This window comes from Penicillium argentinense (genome assembly GCF_028826775.1).
Source record: "Penicillium argentinense strain IBT 30761 chromosome Unknown utg000005l_segment0_segment0, whole genome shotgun sequence".
Taxonomy (NCBI): domain Eukaryota; kingdom Fungi; phylum Ascomycota; class Eurotiomycetes; order Eurotiales; family Aspergillaceae; genus Penicillium; species Penicillium argentinense.
In genome coordinates this window covers 5,779,758-5,793,957 of record NW_026622664.1, presented here as the reverse complement: position 1 = coordinate 5,793,957, position 14,200 = coordinate 5,779,758, and the positions used below count along the sequence as shown (strand labels likewise).

Genomic DNA, 14,200 nt, shown 5'->3' with positions numbered 1-14,200 from the left:
ATGCGCTATACTAGTATCCGAGGTTGAGCCATTTGGAGTAAACGGTTCCCAGTGACATGTATACTACCTCATCAACGGGACCACTTTAGAAAGTTAGCAACAGAGACAAACATAAACACAGCTCACCAAGTATCCTTGGATCATATCCGAGTCTACGATATGGAACCATTGTATGAGTTGTCAACAGTGGCAGCCTGTTGAGGAATGTCCTTCGTCTTCACACTAATTTAAATAAACTAAGACCCGCCAAGCATATGGCCTCAAATTCTCCGGCTCACCGTTTTTCCTTGTCTTTGTTTCTCGTGACGCCTTCAGCTTTTTTCTTCGTGATGACCAACAGCTGCTCTATTTTTCTAGTCTACTTTCTAAATTTATCGACTTCCTCGGCCCTAAGATCCAGCACCGGCACCAAAAGTGGGTCAGCTGTTGGTCCTTGAAAATTTCAGCAAAAAGAGGCCGACAAGCTCACATTTCACCTGACCGCGTCGAGAAGCTTGGATATTCCCCTCACGAGAAAGCATGACTTGCATTCTCTGCCTCTCCACCTCGATCCAGTTTGCTCGGGGCCCTTAGTGGTTGAGCGTCCGTCAACCGCGACGTCTCCCGCGGAAAGGCGTTGAACTAACTGGAACACAACTAAAACGTCCATCGATTTGCCCCTATATTCTCACATCTCACGTCGCGTCGCGCGAGGCTGGGAGTAGTGACTCGAACAGTTGCATTGTTCTTGTTCCTGCACCTTGCAGTCGAAATGAGAATCCACGCATTGCTCATCCGTATGTCTGCACTCGATTCAGAGGAGTGATGGGAGACCATCATTTCAAATGTGCTCATGCTAATTCTTAGCAGCTCGCGGCTGGCGAGGGCCGATGGGCCGGTTTTTCATTGCCGTGCTCCCTCCGGCTAATTTCCTGACACTGCATTATGTCTATTTCATTTTGACGTGTCTGGTTAGCAGTATCATTTTCTATCTGAGCTCGACGCCGTGGAAGAGCGTTGCGTATGTCGATGCGATCTTTATGTGTGTGAGTGCTATGACTGGTGCTGGCCTGAACACGGTATGTTATTTCGTTGCTTGCAATATTTAGCACCCCTGTCTAACATCGTCCAGGTGGACCTGTCCACTTTGAATACATTCCAGCAGGTCATTCTGTTCATCCTGCTCATCCTGGGCTCGGCCATCCTGGTTTCTAGTACCGTTCTAATGGTTCGCAAACGAGCATTCGAGGCCAAGCTGAAAGGCATCTCCGATGAACGCGAGGCATCTCGTCGCGCTTCTACATTGGAATTGCAGACGGGCACTCCAGATATTTCATCAGACGCCTGCTCTCCCAGCAACACTCAGCAATTACCAATCGACACACCCCATTTAAAAGATAAAACGACCACTGTCGATGTGCACAGAACTCCAGCGGAACCGTCTTCCCACGATGAGGTGCAATGGCTAGACGACGATCAGATCACGGTAGCAGATATTTACACTCGACACCATCGTCACCAGCTCTTCCCTATGGCTGGCGTCGGAGCCCGTCCTGATCTGCACAACCACCCACGCGATGCCAACCCCATGCCTCTGTATGCCGAACCAACAAGTTTCAGATTCAAGGGTATCATTCGTGGCACGCAGAAATACTTCTCTTTGAAGGGAAAGATCTCTCGAAACTCCCAATTCCACGGCTTAACATCTGCCGAACGAGAAGAACTCGGCGGCGTCGAGTACAAGGCCGTCTCCTTTCTTTCGGTCATCGTCTCCCTCTACTTTGTCATGTTCCTTCTTCTCGGCATCATCGGTGTCGGCGGATGGCTGGAAGCAAACCATCCTGAGGTCACTCGTTCCAATGGATTGTCGCCATTCTGGACTGGCGCTTTTTTCGCTGTCTCGGCTTTTGTGAATAGCGGCATGTCTCTTCTAGATAAGAACATGACTGCATTACAACTGAACGCTTATCCTCTCCTTACACTTGGCATGCTTATTCTTGCTGGAAATACGCTTTACCCGTGCTTCCTGCGTTTCATCGTCTGGGTCATGCGGATGGTGCTACCGAATGGACCAGCCTGGAAATCCTGGAGACTCACATTGGACTTCATTCTGGAGCACCCACGAAGGGTCTATACCAACTTGTTTCCGGCCCGACATACGTGGTACCTCCTCGGCACAATTATCATCCTCAACGGCATCGACTGGGCCGGCTTTGAACTGCTTTCAGTTGGAAACAAAGAGATCGAGGCTCTGCCATCTGAGTACCGAGTCCTAGATGGACTGTTTCAGGCACTTGCCGTCCGCGCCGGTGGTTTCTACGTCGTTACGATTGCCGATCTCCGGCAGGGTCTATTGGTTTTGTACGTCCTCATGATGTACGTCTCCGCATTTCCAGTGTTGGTCACCATACGCAACACAAACGTCTATGAAGAGCGCTCTCTGGGAATCTACGCCAACGACAAAACCGACGAGCCGGCAAATACATGCCGCAGCAACGTCCTCATGGATCTCATCCGACACCACCTCGGTCGTCCTACCCTCAACGAGACCTCTCGCGGTTACTTCGTTCACCAGCAACTACGCTCACAGCTAAGCCACGACATCTGGTGGATCGCACTGGCCGTGCTCTTCATTGCGATCGCAGAGTCAGACCATTACCAAGATCAACCGGTGGCATTTGCAACCTTCAATATTATGTTCGAGGTTGTCTCCGCGTACGGCTGTGTCGGAGTGAGTATCGGGTACTCAGGCAAGAACTACTCGTTCTGCGGGGCCTGGCATACAATCAGCAAATTGATTCTTGCGACTGTTGCGTTGCGCGGACGCCATCGTGGTCTCCCTGTTGCTATTGATAAGGCAGTTATGTTGCCTAGTGAGTCGTTGGCCTGGGCGGAGGAGGAAGATGCTGCGATGAGGAGGGAACAGACCAGGGCCTGGGGACAGGATAGGATGCCTGTTGGATCTGTTTAGCTTATATACGACACCCTTGTTTCTTGCTTTTGCTAGAGATGGTTACGTTTCACACGTGTCGACGACTATAGAGATAGAATATTGCATAGCATACGAAGCACTTGATTTTAGCTTATCCTTACTAGATTCATGTCTATCATTTTCAAACAACTTAGGAGATAATACGAGGAAAAGCTTGCCTGAAAAACGCCAAATTCTTTTAATGCGACCTGGTAGGTATGGAACACATGAATATACAAGTGATTAAAAAATCTACTCCTCCTCCATCTCGCCCTCGTCCTCGTCCTCGCTCTCGCCCTCGAGCTCGAGCTCATTTTCATCTTCGCTCTCCATCTCCTCCTCGCCCTCACCCTCACTATCATCATCACTGCCAAAGTCGTTCATCAATTCGTCCTGATCACCACCCTTCTTCATCTCTTCTCGCCTCTTCTCCTCTTCGCGACGACCCTCCTCGAGAATAGAAGCGCGCTCCTCTCTCAGTTTTCGCTGAGTCTTGACGAACGCACCAAGCGGGGTAGTCTCCCACTCCACACCCTTGAGGAAAGACTCAACCTCGGTGCGGTTGCGGGGGGTATAGTTCACGTTCAGACGTCGCTCCTCGATCCAACGAGAGTTGGCTTCAACCTTCTGCACAAGCAACAGAATCATCTGGTTAATCTTGGCGTTCTTGTTACCACCGGAACGGGCAGAAACCTGCTTCAACCAGCGCTTCAGGGCAACAACAACGGGAACAGACAGCTCGGGGAAAGCGATGTGCTTGCACCACAGGACAAAGAACTCGGAAAGAAGTTCGGCGACCTGCTCGCCGACGCCGTCGTGGTAGGTACGCGAGCGAAGATAGGATTTTGGGGCGCGGATAGCGGTGTTGAAGTCGAGGGGGCGGAGGGTGCTGGACTTGGGGGCCTTGCGCATCTCGGCAGAGTTGAGAACTTCAAGCAGGGAAGATCCAAGCGGGATGTAGGTACCGGTTGCGCGAGAGATACGCAGAAGAGCCCGGGTCATTTGGAAGCGCAGGGGGAAGTACTGCGCGGTCGGAATGAGGCGCATCGCACCCAGGGTAATTTGGACCACAGGGTAAATTAGTGGCCGCAGAGCGGACTGCTTGCCGGCCTGGGCCTCGACGAGGCCATCACAGTGCTGGGAGAGCACACGCGACCAGAAGTCCAGAGAGTGGACGTATTGCCAGTTGTAGATGGTCTTGTAGGACTCCTTGGAGGTGTTGGTGATGCTCTTGCGCAGGTGCATAGCCAATTGACGGATGAATGAGAATCCAGTGGTGTATGAGACGTTCTGGTCAATGCCCCAGATCTCAGCGGCCGAGTTCTTCATCAAGTTCACACCAGCCAGGGTGTGGACAGTGGTGTTGCGACTGCCCTTGACTACGCCCTCGTAGGTAGCCTTCAACACGGTCTCCTTGATACCAGCGTCACCGACAATCATAAGGCGACGCAGGAGAATGAAAGCAGTGATGCGGATGGCATCTGCAGTAGACACATCGGACCAGATTCCAACAACGGTCTTGATCAGGGTCTTCAGGACCTTGCGGAACTGGAGAAGGTATGGCAGCATAGGCTCCATAGCCGAAAGAGTCATTTTGAGGGTTGAGGCATCGGAGAGATTAACCAGCAGCTGGTGAACGGAGGAAGTATACGACTTGATCAAAGGAGTGAGAGTCTTGAACTTCTTCGAGTCCATAGACACCTTAATCTTGCCGCCAGCCGTTTCCTTGACGGGGAGATGGTGTGAGAGAACCTTAGGAACGACACTCAGCGATGTGACGAGCACCTGGTGATAGACATCGGGACTCTTGATCGAGTACTTTTGGTCTTCGGCCTCGACCTCGTTGACGAGAGCGGCAGCACGGAAAGCGAGGACGGTCTGGCGCATGGCACGGATCGAGTATTGCTCGATCATCAAGGACTCCCATTTCTTGATCATAGGGATTGTCAATGTGTTATCCACTTCCTCCTCCTCTTCCTCTTGCTGCTTGCCCTTCTTCTTTTTCTTCTTGGCAGGACCCTCCTCGACCGGCTCGCCTTCACTGAGCTCGTCAATCTCCTCCATATCACCGTGGTTGCCGAAGTCGAGCAGGTCGGCATCGTTCTCCTTCAGGTACTTGTAGAACTCAGGGTCCTTCTCTTTCAATGCCTCAAGCTGGTTCTTGTGCTCGTCGAATCCACCGGCACTGCTGGCGTCGTCGTCGTCATTGTCGCTAGCCTCGGAGGCCTGTTCATCCTGCGCCTGCTCTGCAGTGCGCTTGCGTTTGCCAGTCTTCGAAGCAACATCCTTCTTGCTGGCCTTCTCGTCAGTGGGGATTTCGAATCCGCCAGCAAAGAAGTCATCGACATTCATCTCGGCGTAGGCATTTTGCTTCTTGGTCTGCTCTTCGTCCGGTTCTTCGGTGGCATCGTCTTCGGCGGCGCGGCGGCTGGCACTGCGCTCCTTGCGCTTCTCATTTTGCTGGTGGCGCTGCTTGACCTTGGCGTGTTCTTTGCGACGCTCAAGAATGTCCTTGAGGTGCTTCTTCTCGAACTTTTTGGTCGACTTTTTCGCCGAGCCCACCATTGTGAATACTGGTGTAAAACTGCGATTGCAAGCGGTCTTGCAGTTTCGACGAGAAAAAAAATTTGGGCTCGGGGCAGATCAGCGGGTCCGCCTCCGCGACCGCCTTGGAGCTGCCGATAAGCAATCAGTCCTCCGCCCTCCTCCACTATGCACTGGCAGCTCGGGTCCACGCATCTCAACCATTGCAGTACTTGCTAGCCGTGGTGCTGCGTGACAATGCATTCCCAGCGCCCTCTCTCCTATGCGCCGACTCCCTACAGCTACACTCCCAATCCTGCCCCGTCGGCTTCGATCAATCTCGACGAGGTATGTACGGTGGCCGGAAACGCGGGGCCTTTGCTGACAGACACACTAGGAAGTCAAGCTGGTCTCTAGCTCCGGAGAGCGCGACCTCTACGAATCTCTCGCCGAAATCTACAGCATTATCATCACACTCGATGGACTCGAAAAGGCCTACATCAAAGACGTGGTAACTGAGACGGAATACACAGAGACATGCACGCGGCTGCTCAAGCAATACAAGTCCAGTCTGGGTGACGAGTCTGTGGTGCAAGCATTCGTTGATTTGGAAACTTTCAAGCGAAGCTGGGGCGTATGTATCTCTTCGGACGTTCTCCTCGATTGTATCTCACATTGGTGATAGCTGGAATGTCCCCGAGCGACCGAGCGACTCCGTATTGGCCTTCCTGCGACCGTCGAACAAGCCTCGCATGGCGCGCCTGTAGCCAGCAATGCTGCAGGTGGCTCGGGACCCGGTGGCGCGTCGGGCAGTCTCATCCTGGCCGCCACAGAGAATTTCATTACTTTCCTCGACGCATTGAAGCTGAACATGGTGTCGAAGGATGCGCTACACCCACTTCTTTCCGAGGTAATTCAGTCGGTTAACAAAGTCACGGATGGAGAATTCGAGAACCGTGGAAAGATAATTCAATGGCTGATTGCGCTGAACCAAATGCGGGCGACGGAGGAACTGAGCGAGGAACAGGCCCGCGAGCTGGCCTTTGATATTGAACAAGCCTACCAGGGCTTCAAAGCGACCCTTAATTAGGATTCATGAGCCGAGCTGGAGTCTTTAGGTTTCACGAATGATGATAGATACCCAACATGAATACAACACTTCTATTCAGAGCAGTACCATCCCCTTTCACAGACAGTAATGCCCCAAGTGCCTTGAAAGCAGTACACTGATCGATATACATTCTACGTACTAGGGTACGGCGTGTATATATTTTCCATGCATACAAGTAATAGACTCCCAACTCACTCTAGTCTGATCCGATTGTTCTCATAATTTATTGGTCCTCTTGTTTTCTCCATCGTGCCTTGCGGCCTCGATTTTCGGGCGGCGAGGGCGAGCCGCGGAACCGGCACACGCCTTTCCCGATTGGGATTTTTCTTTGCGTGGCGGCTCGCCGCTTCGCCGACAGGCTGCGCCTTTGCCGCTCCGATAAAAAAAACCCCAAAGGGGATGCGAGCTGCTTCCCCAGCATTGCGAGATCCTACCCACCCGTCATGATCGGTACTACTTTTGACGAGCCACTGCACGGTACGTACAATACAATGTTCACTACACTCTACACTCTACCAGCAGACCAATATCTGGTGCACTAAGATAGTGGAACTGATAAGCCATCGGCCTGCCACAGTGCTCGACTTGCCCCAGATCTACAAGAAGCCCTCGGGCACTGAACTGCTCAAGGCGCTGGCCTTGTTGACTCTGCAGCCGCGAACATTCGGTACCAGCGCCGACGTTGTTAAGGGACCGGCGGTGCAGCCGGCGGGAGTGACTCGGTATCTCACCTCCATCATCTCCAGCCCACTGTCATGGCTGGACACGGAGGAATTGCGGGAGGCGGTTTGGGATGCAGCCTCTGCTCGTCTCAGCGAGCGGTCTGGTCGGACGGGTAAGAACTGTTTGTTCCCATGCAGTCTTGTGTGGTTTACTGACAAGACGCCCGCTGTATAAGCCATGCCGGCCATGTCGCGCATCTTCAATATCCCCACATCCTCCGGAGAAGATTACACACTCACCTTGCACGAGCCTTCTCTCACATCGGATAACCTGGGTATGAAGACTTGGGTGTCTTCTTATCTTCTCTCCCGCCGACTGCACAAACTCCTCGAATCCCCGCCGGAACTCGTCCCGTCAGGTTCGACCGAGCCTTCGACCGCAAACACCGGCAAGCCGCTTCGGGCATTAGAGCTCGGGTCTGGAACCGGACTTGTTGGTTTGTCTTTTGCCTCTTTGAAGGGCAAAGCGGCCACCATTCACCTGACAGATCTGCCCGAGATCGTGCCCAACCTCGCCCACAACGCTGCCTTGAACGTCGAACTGATGAACAAGACCGAGGCGACGGTGACGACCGGTGTGTTGGATTGGTCCATCACGCCAAACCCATTGCCCACCGCGGAGGAGCGTTTCGATGTCATCCTCGCAGCCGACCCGCTCTATTCGCCCCTCCACCCGAAACTACTCGTCGACACGATCAACCCCTGGCTCAGCCGTGGCTTGGATGCACGTGTAGTTGTAGAAATGCCCCTTCGCGATGCATACATACCCCAGGTACAGGAGTTCCGGCAACGAATGACAGATCTCGGACTGGCAGTCGTCGAAGAAGGCGAGGAAGTCGGCTATGACGACTGGGAGAGTGCGAGCGGCGACGCACTGGCTGTGAAATGCTGGTGGTCTGTTTGGGGATGGAGCGAGAAAGTATGACCACTGGCAGTGATGTCCAGCTGTCGTCCAATGCCCTCGTGACAGCGACGAGATCGATATGAAATCACGAATAGATGATACATGATAGATCGGGCGCCTAGACATAAACGCATGGCCCATCCATTTAGATGTTTTGATCCGAATACATTTGCATTAGAGGATATTCCAGACAACAAATGTAAGGTGGCGATGAGAAAATGAGGTCGAGCGCTGAGCCTGAGGGCTGTCGCACGACCATCACGTGGGGCCATGACGTCGGTTGGTCGCGACTTAAAAGACTCAAGCCACCATCCCATCTTTAATCTCTTTTTTCCGTGTGACTTCCCAAGGTTGCGTTTGACAGCATTTCTATCAAAGAAAACCCCATGAACCGAGCCCGGGATTCGCGCGAGATCGATATCAACCCGCGTACCGGCTGAATGAACAGCCAGCGGCGTCCATGAATATGAACAATTTCTAGTCGCGACATACCTGAATACAGCGCACGACACCACCAAATCACTCGCTAGATTGCACATATATCTACGGGACCCTTCAGATTTACACCATGGTTATCGGTCTCTTAACCCTTACCTCCATCCCCACCGTCACGGGCGTTTCATTCGGCGTCAGTGAGCAGCGCAAATCGAACCAACGCAAGGAAGATGCGCGGCGGATGGTCAAGTTCAACATCGAGTCTGTATGCGAAGGAGACACGGATGATGATCGCGATTTACATGGGAGGCGGGTGGTAGTTCGAAATGAAAAGGTAGATATGCCTGTGGAATTCTGCAAAACACCCATCGTTGTTATAGGAATCAACATTAACACGCAGACGCAATGTATAGGTCTACCTAGATTTCCTCAACCCCTCAGATCGATCCATCCCCTCCTTCACGGCTTTAGCATTCTACATCGAATACCCCGAACCCGACGAGACAAAACACCTCGAGCGCGGCCTGGGTCTACCAACGTACGTCTCGGCGAACCCCCCACTGCTAAATTGGATATACGCGGATAAAGACACGTACGAGCTGAAATATGGCAATCGGACACAAAGCGTGACTCACATCGTGGGACCATGGGATTGGACGGAAGACGAAAAGGTCATTCTGCTCGAGGAGAAGAATGCATTCTTCGCAGTGGAAGAGGAAGAGGGGCAGTGGGCTTTATACTTTGATCGGGAGGGGGACGAGCTTGCGCGGGTTTTGGAGGAGAGGGAGATGTTGGATAATGCCTTTGTGCCTGTTACGCTTATGAGGAAGGTTGTGGAAGAGCCGCCCCCGCCTCCGAGCCAGAGCCAAAGCCAAAGCCAAGGTCAAGGCCAAGGTCAAGGTCAGGCCGGGGGAAGTGAACAAAAGTAACGAGTTTATGAGATATGCGCCATGTTTTGATGATTACGAGTTATTTATACCTAACTCTGAGGAGCCTTATTTGTACAGAATGCCTAATCGTTGAATCCATCCCAACTACCCTCGTCACTGTCCGCCACGGCCTCGGCGGCTGCAGTCGCCTTCCGATTGCGACTCGCGGCAATAGCGCCTCTCTTGCGGTTCTCCATGCGACGCTCGAATCCACTCTTCGTACTAATTCGGGCCCGTCGGTTCTCTCTCTCTTCCTGCTCCTTGTCCTTTCCATCCTTGCCGCCAATGTGCTTCGAGATCTGGCGTGCCTTGACACCATGCTTCTTGAGCTCCTTTTTATCCTTCTTGCTGAGATCAGGCAGGGACTCGAGGAGCCATTTTTGGATTGACTTGTCGCCATCTGCGCCGCGGAGTTTCTCACTGGCATCGATGACGTTGGCGATGCTTTTCACGTAGGGAATATCTTCCTTGGTGTAGAAAGTAACTGCGACACCGCCCTCGCGACCCGCGCGACCTGTTCGTCCAGCTCGGTGAACATAGATAGCAGCTGAGTTAGGGATATCATAGTTGACGATTCCGTTGAGGCCCTTGATATCTAGACCACGAGACAGCGCGTCCGTGGTGACAAGAATCCAGATCTCTCCTTTGCGGAAGTCGCGCATGATATCGGAACGCTGGTTGTCGGATAGATCGGAGTGCAGCACTGCAATGCGGGAGGATCCGCCTGCTTCGGCGGGGATATCGTATTTCAATTCGGAGTGGAGGGCGATGGCACGGGGGATAGTCTGAGTAAAGATGAGGAATGGAGGTCGGAGACGGACATCGGAAGCTGCGGCCGCGGTTGGGTGCAGCAGCTGGCGAAGACCAAGCAATTTACCCTGCTCAGTTGCTGCGTAGACCAGACGGTGATCGATGTTGGGCACAGCGGAGTCCTTCAGTCCGACAACTAGACGAACCAATGGGTGTAGTGTGTTGCTGGTCTGTCCAATTCTCTCCAATCGCTCTTTGATCGTCGAGCGAGTGAGCTCCTCGATGTTCGAGCCCATCGTAGCAGACCAGAGGCTCACACGTAAGTCGGGGTGCACACATGAGCGCCAGATATCGAGAGTTTGCTCTCGAAATAGAGGATCCAAGAGAACATCTGCTTCATCAAGAATCAAGCTTCGTACCAATGGCATGTTCGCCACGGGTCTTGTTTGATTCGAAGACAGCGAATTGACAAGTTGGAGAGGTGTGGTGACCAGGATATCGCTCTTGGTGACTGGTGTTTTGTTTTCGTCCTTTTGGGGCTTGCTTGCATCCTCGTCCTCTTCCTCTTCTGATCCAGATGCATCACTGTCTTCATTCAAGGCATCGACTTCGGCTTCGCCTTCTCGATCCACCACTCGCATACCCTTTCTCATCAGAGTGATTTTGACGCCAGTGCCTGCCACGAGTTTCCGGCCTTCGTTTACAATCTGGCTGGCGAGTTCCTTGGTAGGCACCACGACTACAGACAAGACCCCGTGCTCTTCAGTGTTCGAATGGTGGTGTCGAATGATCTTATTGATCGTAGGAATCAAAAATGAGAGCGTCTTTCCGCTGCCCGTAGGAGCGACAACGAGCAAATCCGGCTCGGAAAGGGTGTTGGAGTTTGTTCCGGGCGAATTTCCCAGCAAAAGAGGAAGGGTTCCCAGCTGCACCTCTGTAGGCATCGCAAACCCTTGTTCCGCAACGTTATTTGCAAGTCGTCCAGAGATTTTGTATCGTGTCCGCAGCTCCTTGAATGAAAGCAACGGTTGTGGATACATGCGACGAGCACGTTTCTGCTCTTTCTTGCTCAGCGCAGGAGCTTCTTCCTTCTTAGACTTCTTCTTTTTCTTCTTAGATTCCTTGGCCGGAGCCGGAGGCTGGATCTCATCCAGATCGCGCAGGTCAGAGACCTTGATCTTGTGTGAGTTCAAGATCGTCCGGCGTTCCACCTCATCCATAGCATCATCAGATTCAGATTCAGATTCATCGCGTTGACCAGATGCTTGGTCCTGATCATCTTTCGCCGCGGGTACACCAGTTGAAGACGCAGCGGCGCGCTTGGTGGAATGGAAAAAGTCCAGATCGGCTGCATTTGCACCGTCATCTTCTTCTGTCGCAGGCACACGCTTTCTTTTCTTGCCATGCTTCGACTCGAGCTTGTCGGCCTCGGCGGTCCGGAAAAGCTGCGGAATGGCCGCTGTGCCCGCAGAGGGCAGACGCGCAGCAGGCTCTGCGGCCGGCTTGGTCACCGACTTGAATTTTGTCGACCTAGTCAGCAATCGGAATGCATCCATTGTGGTGATATGCTCGATGAAGTTGGGAGCCGTCGATATTTTGTCGCAAGGGAAAAAAAAGAGCGCCCCACTGCGAGCCCGCATGGCCCAATCAGCATTGCAGCTGGGATCACCAGCGACTGCGGTACCTCAGCCGGTACACCACATACACCAAAGTGCATGCCAGGAACGCCAGGCTGATCGGTGTGAAGGCCAGGCAAAGGTAGAGGCCGAGAAGAATTAGCACCAAAAAGATTCCCCCGATCTCGTTGTCCGTCATGGCGGTGTTGGTGGTGGGAGAGTTTTCAACTGGGGTTATCGAGTACCACTACTAGTTATAAAACAGGCAGGTACCGTACGTGCATAGGTTTTACAATAGACAAAAAGGCTTGAAATGGAACTATCAAAGTTGCAAATGATTTCTATCTCAGACAACAGTTTATATTCCATCGTCTATCATACAGAGTACAAACGCGGGGGAAATGGAAACAAACGAAAGGGTGTGTTGATGGCGGAGAGATAAAGAAAGGACGAGATTCCACATTTAGTGGTGGTGTTCAGGCTCGCCCCGGTAGCCGACAATGTTCATGCGGCCAACCATCTCGCCAACGGTGAAGAAACCGATCACCTCGGCGGCGGTGACACCGGCGAGGGCCAGCTCCTTGGGGCTGGCATTACGGACGCGGGCCAGGAAGTTCTGGGGCGAGACGTTGAGGTTCTTGAAGGTAGCAGGGTTCTTGGCGGCGTTGATCAGGGGCTGGAAGTACGACTGGAAGGTGGCCATGTTGCTGCAGGCGAGACGGATTAGCGATGGCGGCTGGAGATTGTATCAGAGGTTCCGACTTACGGGGGGTTCATGTTCTGGCCACGGAAAACCAGCTTGCCGAGCTCAAGACCGACGCGGGAGTAGTAGAGAGTCGGGGGGATCATGGCTGCAGAGAAGATCCATGTTAGCGATGCACAGGTGAAATTGGAGGCCGAGGTTCGGGGATGTCAACAAGGAGACCAGGAGGCGACGAAGTTTTCTTTCCGCGGCATCCAGCATCGCAATTGATCGCTCCTTGGTCCTCCGTTGTCTATCCCCGGATTTCCATTCGATGCCAAGTTCCAGGATATCAGGGTGCCTTACAGTCGACGAACGAGACGACCTTGCCGACGGGACCGCCGACCTTCCGGAGGGCCGAAGCGGCATTGGAGAGGGCGGGACCGGCAGCGGCGGTGGCCTTGGAGAGGCCCTCAGAAGCCTTGGAGGCAGCAGAGGAGGCAGTCTGGCCGGCCTTGTTGGCGGCCTCCGAGGTGGAGGAGGAGTGTCTGACCACGGTCCGACGGGTCAGGAACTGCGATTGCCGCAGGACGGCACGGGTGGCAGCGGGCATCTTGGGGACTGCGAGAGGAGAAGGAGCGAAGACGAGAAGTCGAGCACGAGTCACCCAGGATAGTCGCTGGTAGGAGGAGGACGGAGAGAGTCCAATTGGCGGTTGTAGTCTGGCGCAACGACAGGACCAGAATCTGCTGGGCGGACGCAGTCGGGAACTTCAGGGTACGGGTCACGTGAGGTGCTGGGCAGGGGTCGGTAAACATGCACCACAAAAGACATCTTCTCAGCATCCAGACGATATATATTTCTAGTTCAAAAACTGGCAGACTTGTTCTTGCTCGATTTCATTGATCTCTACAAAAATGATGTCAGTACACAAGTGATGGTTCTCTTTGCACTTGTGCCAAGCCAACTGGTGGCTGTAACGGCCGGGAGTGAGCAAGGATCAGCGCCGCAGCACATCTAGATCTTGTCCAATGCGATCATTGAACAATTAATCTGAGCCCTGTGGGACAGGTTGCTTGAGCTCAATATGTATGTGTTATATTTGTCGTGGAATAAAAAGTGATAGGAGATGAAATTGTGTATTTTTCCCAGTTTTTTCTCGGGTCACGGGTTCCGGAATCTCACAGCTGTGGATATATATATCTATGGATCTCAAAGTAAGGTGCACTATATTACCGTAGAGCTGCACCACATTTCAACCAGCAAAGATCCATCACACTGACAATCCACAAAGCGTGATCATACCAATCGAATGTCATTGGATGCATTAGCGATGGGCATGGGATTTGGTCTGCTTACCTAGTTTACTAGAAAACAAACAGTCATTGTTCCCGTTGTAATGCGCATTGAGAAAATGGTACATATTACATCAATCTCTAGCCGAGTGAAAATAACCCCCGGCCTTGACCATTTGAGATCATTTGAGTTGACAAGGCCAGGGCACAGCAACCTTATTCTAAGCAGACTTAGCTTCAACAAAAGCATCCTGGGATCACATGATCCGCATCACTTATCGGA

At 52.7% G+C, this 14,200-nt stretch overlaps 7 protein-coding genes across 7 annotated transcripts; 4 read left to right on the top strand and 3 right to left on the bottom strand.

The window, feature by feature from the left end:
- Positions 1-1,204: 1,204 nt before the first annotated feature.
- On the top strand, positions 1,205-2,950 carry N7532_006971 (uncharacterized protein; the record flags this gene model as incomplete). The annotated part of the gene is made up of 1 exon (XM_056619464.1): positions 1,205-2,950. One exon carries the CDS (start codon positions 1,205-1,207, stop codon positions 2,948-2,950), a length of 1,746 nt encoding a protein of 581 aa, XP_056475623.1.
- Positions 2,951-3,202: 252 nt separating this feature from the next.
- On the bottom strand, positions 3,203-5,515 carry N7532_006970 (mRNA-binding ribosome synthesis protein NOC2; the record flags this gene model as incomplete). The annotated part of the gene is made up of 1 exon (XM_056619463.1): positions 3,203-5,515. One exon carries the CDS (start codon positions 5,513-5,515, stop codon positions 3,203-3,205), a length of 2,313 nt encoding a protein of 770 aa, XP_056475622.1.
- A 216-nt stretch (positions 5,516-5,731) lies between these two features.
- On the top strand, positions 5,732-6,563 carry N7532_006969 (ESCRT-I subunit protein VPS28; the record flags this gene model as incomplete). Its single annotated transcript, XM_056619462.1, has 3 exons — positions 5,732-5,821; positions 5,871-6,107; positions 6,159-6,563. 3 exons carry the CDS (start codon positions 5,732-5,734, stop codon positions 6,561-6,563), a joined length of 732 nt encoding a protein of 243 aa, XP_056475621.1.
- A 464-nt stretch (positions 6,564-7,027) lies between these two features.
- On the top strand, positions 7,028-8,231 carry N7532_006968 (S-adenosylmethionine-dependent methyltransferase; the record flags this gene model as incomplete). Its single annotated transcript, XM_056619461.1, has 3 exons — positions 7,028-7,061; positions 7,162-7,419; positions 7,483-8,231. 3 exons carry the CDS (start codon positions 7,028-7,030, stop codon positions 8,229-8,231), a joined length of 1,041 nt encoding a protein of 346 aa, XP_056475620.1.
- Positions 8,232-8,778: 547 nt separating this feature from the next.
- Positions 8,779-9,574, top strand: N7532_006967 (uncharacterized protein; the record flags this gene model as incomplete). The annotated part of the gene is made up of 2 exons (XM_056619460.1): positions 8,779-8,910; positions 9,059-9,574. 2 exons carry the CDS (start codon positions 8,779-8,781, stop codon positions 9,572-9,574), a joined length of 648 nt encoding a protein of 215 aa, XP_056475619.1.
- An 83-nt stretch (positions 9,575-9,657) lies between these two features.
- rok1 (RNA-dependent ATPase ROK1) lies at positions 9,658-11,880 on the bottom strand (the record flags this gene model as incomplete). Its single annotated transcript, XM_056619459.1, has 1 exon — positions 9,658-11,880. The coding sequence occupies one exon, from the start codon at positions 11,878-11,880 to the stop codon at positions 9,658-9,660; it is 2,223 nt and encodes a 740-aa protein (XP_056475618.1).
- A 523-nt stretch (positions 11,881-12,403) lies between these two features.
- Positions 12,404-13,235, bottom strand: N7532_006965 (F1F0 ATP synthase subunit g; the record flags this gene model as incomplete). The annotated part of the gene is made up of 3 exons (XM_056619458.1): positions 12,404-12,647; positions 12,707-12,791; positions 12,989-13,235. The coding sequence occupies 3 exons, from the start codon at positions 13,233-13,235 to the stop codon at positions 12,404-12,406; spliced, it is 576 nt and encodes a 191-aa protein (XP_056475617.1).
- Positions 13,236-14,200: the final 965 nt, after the last annotated feature.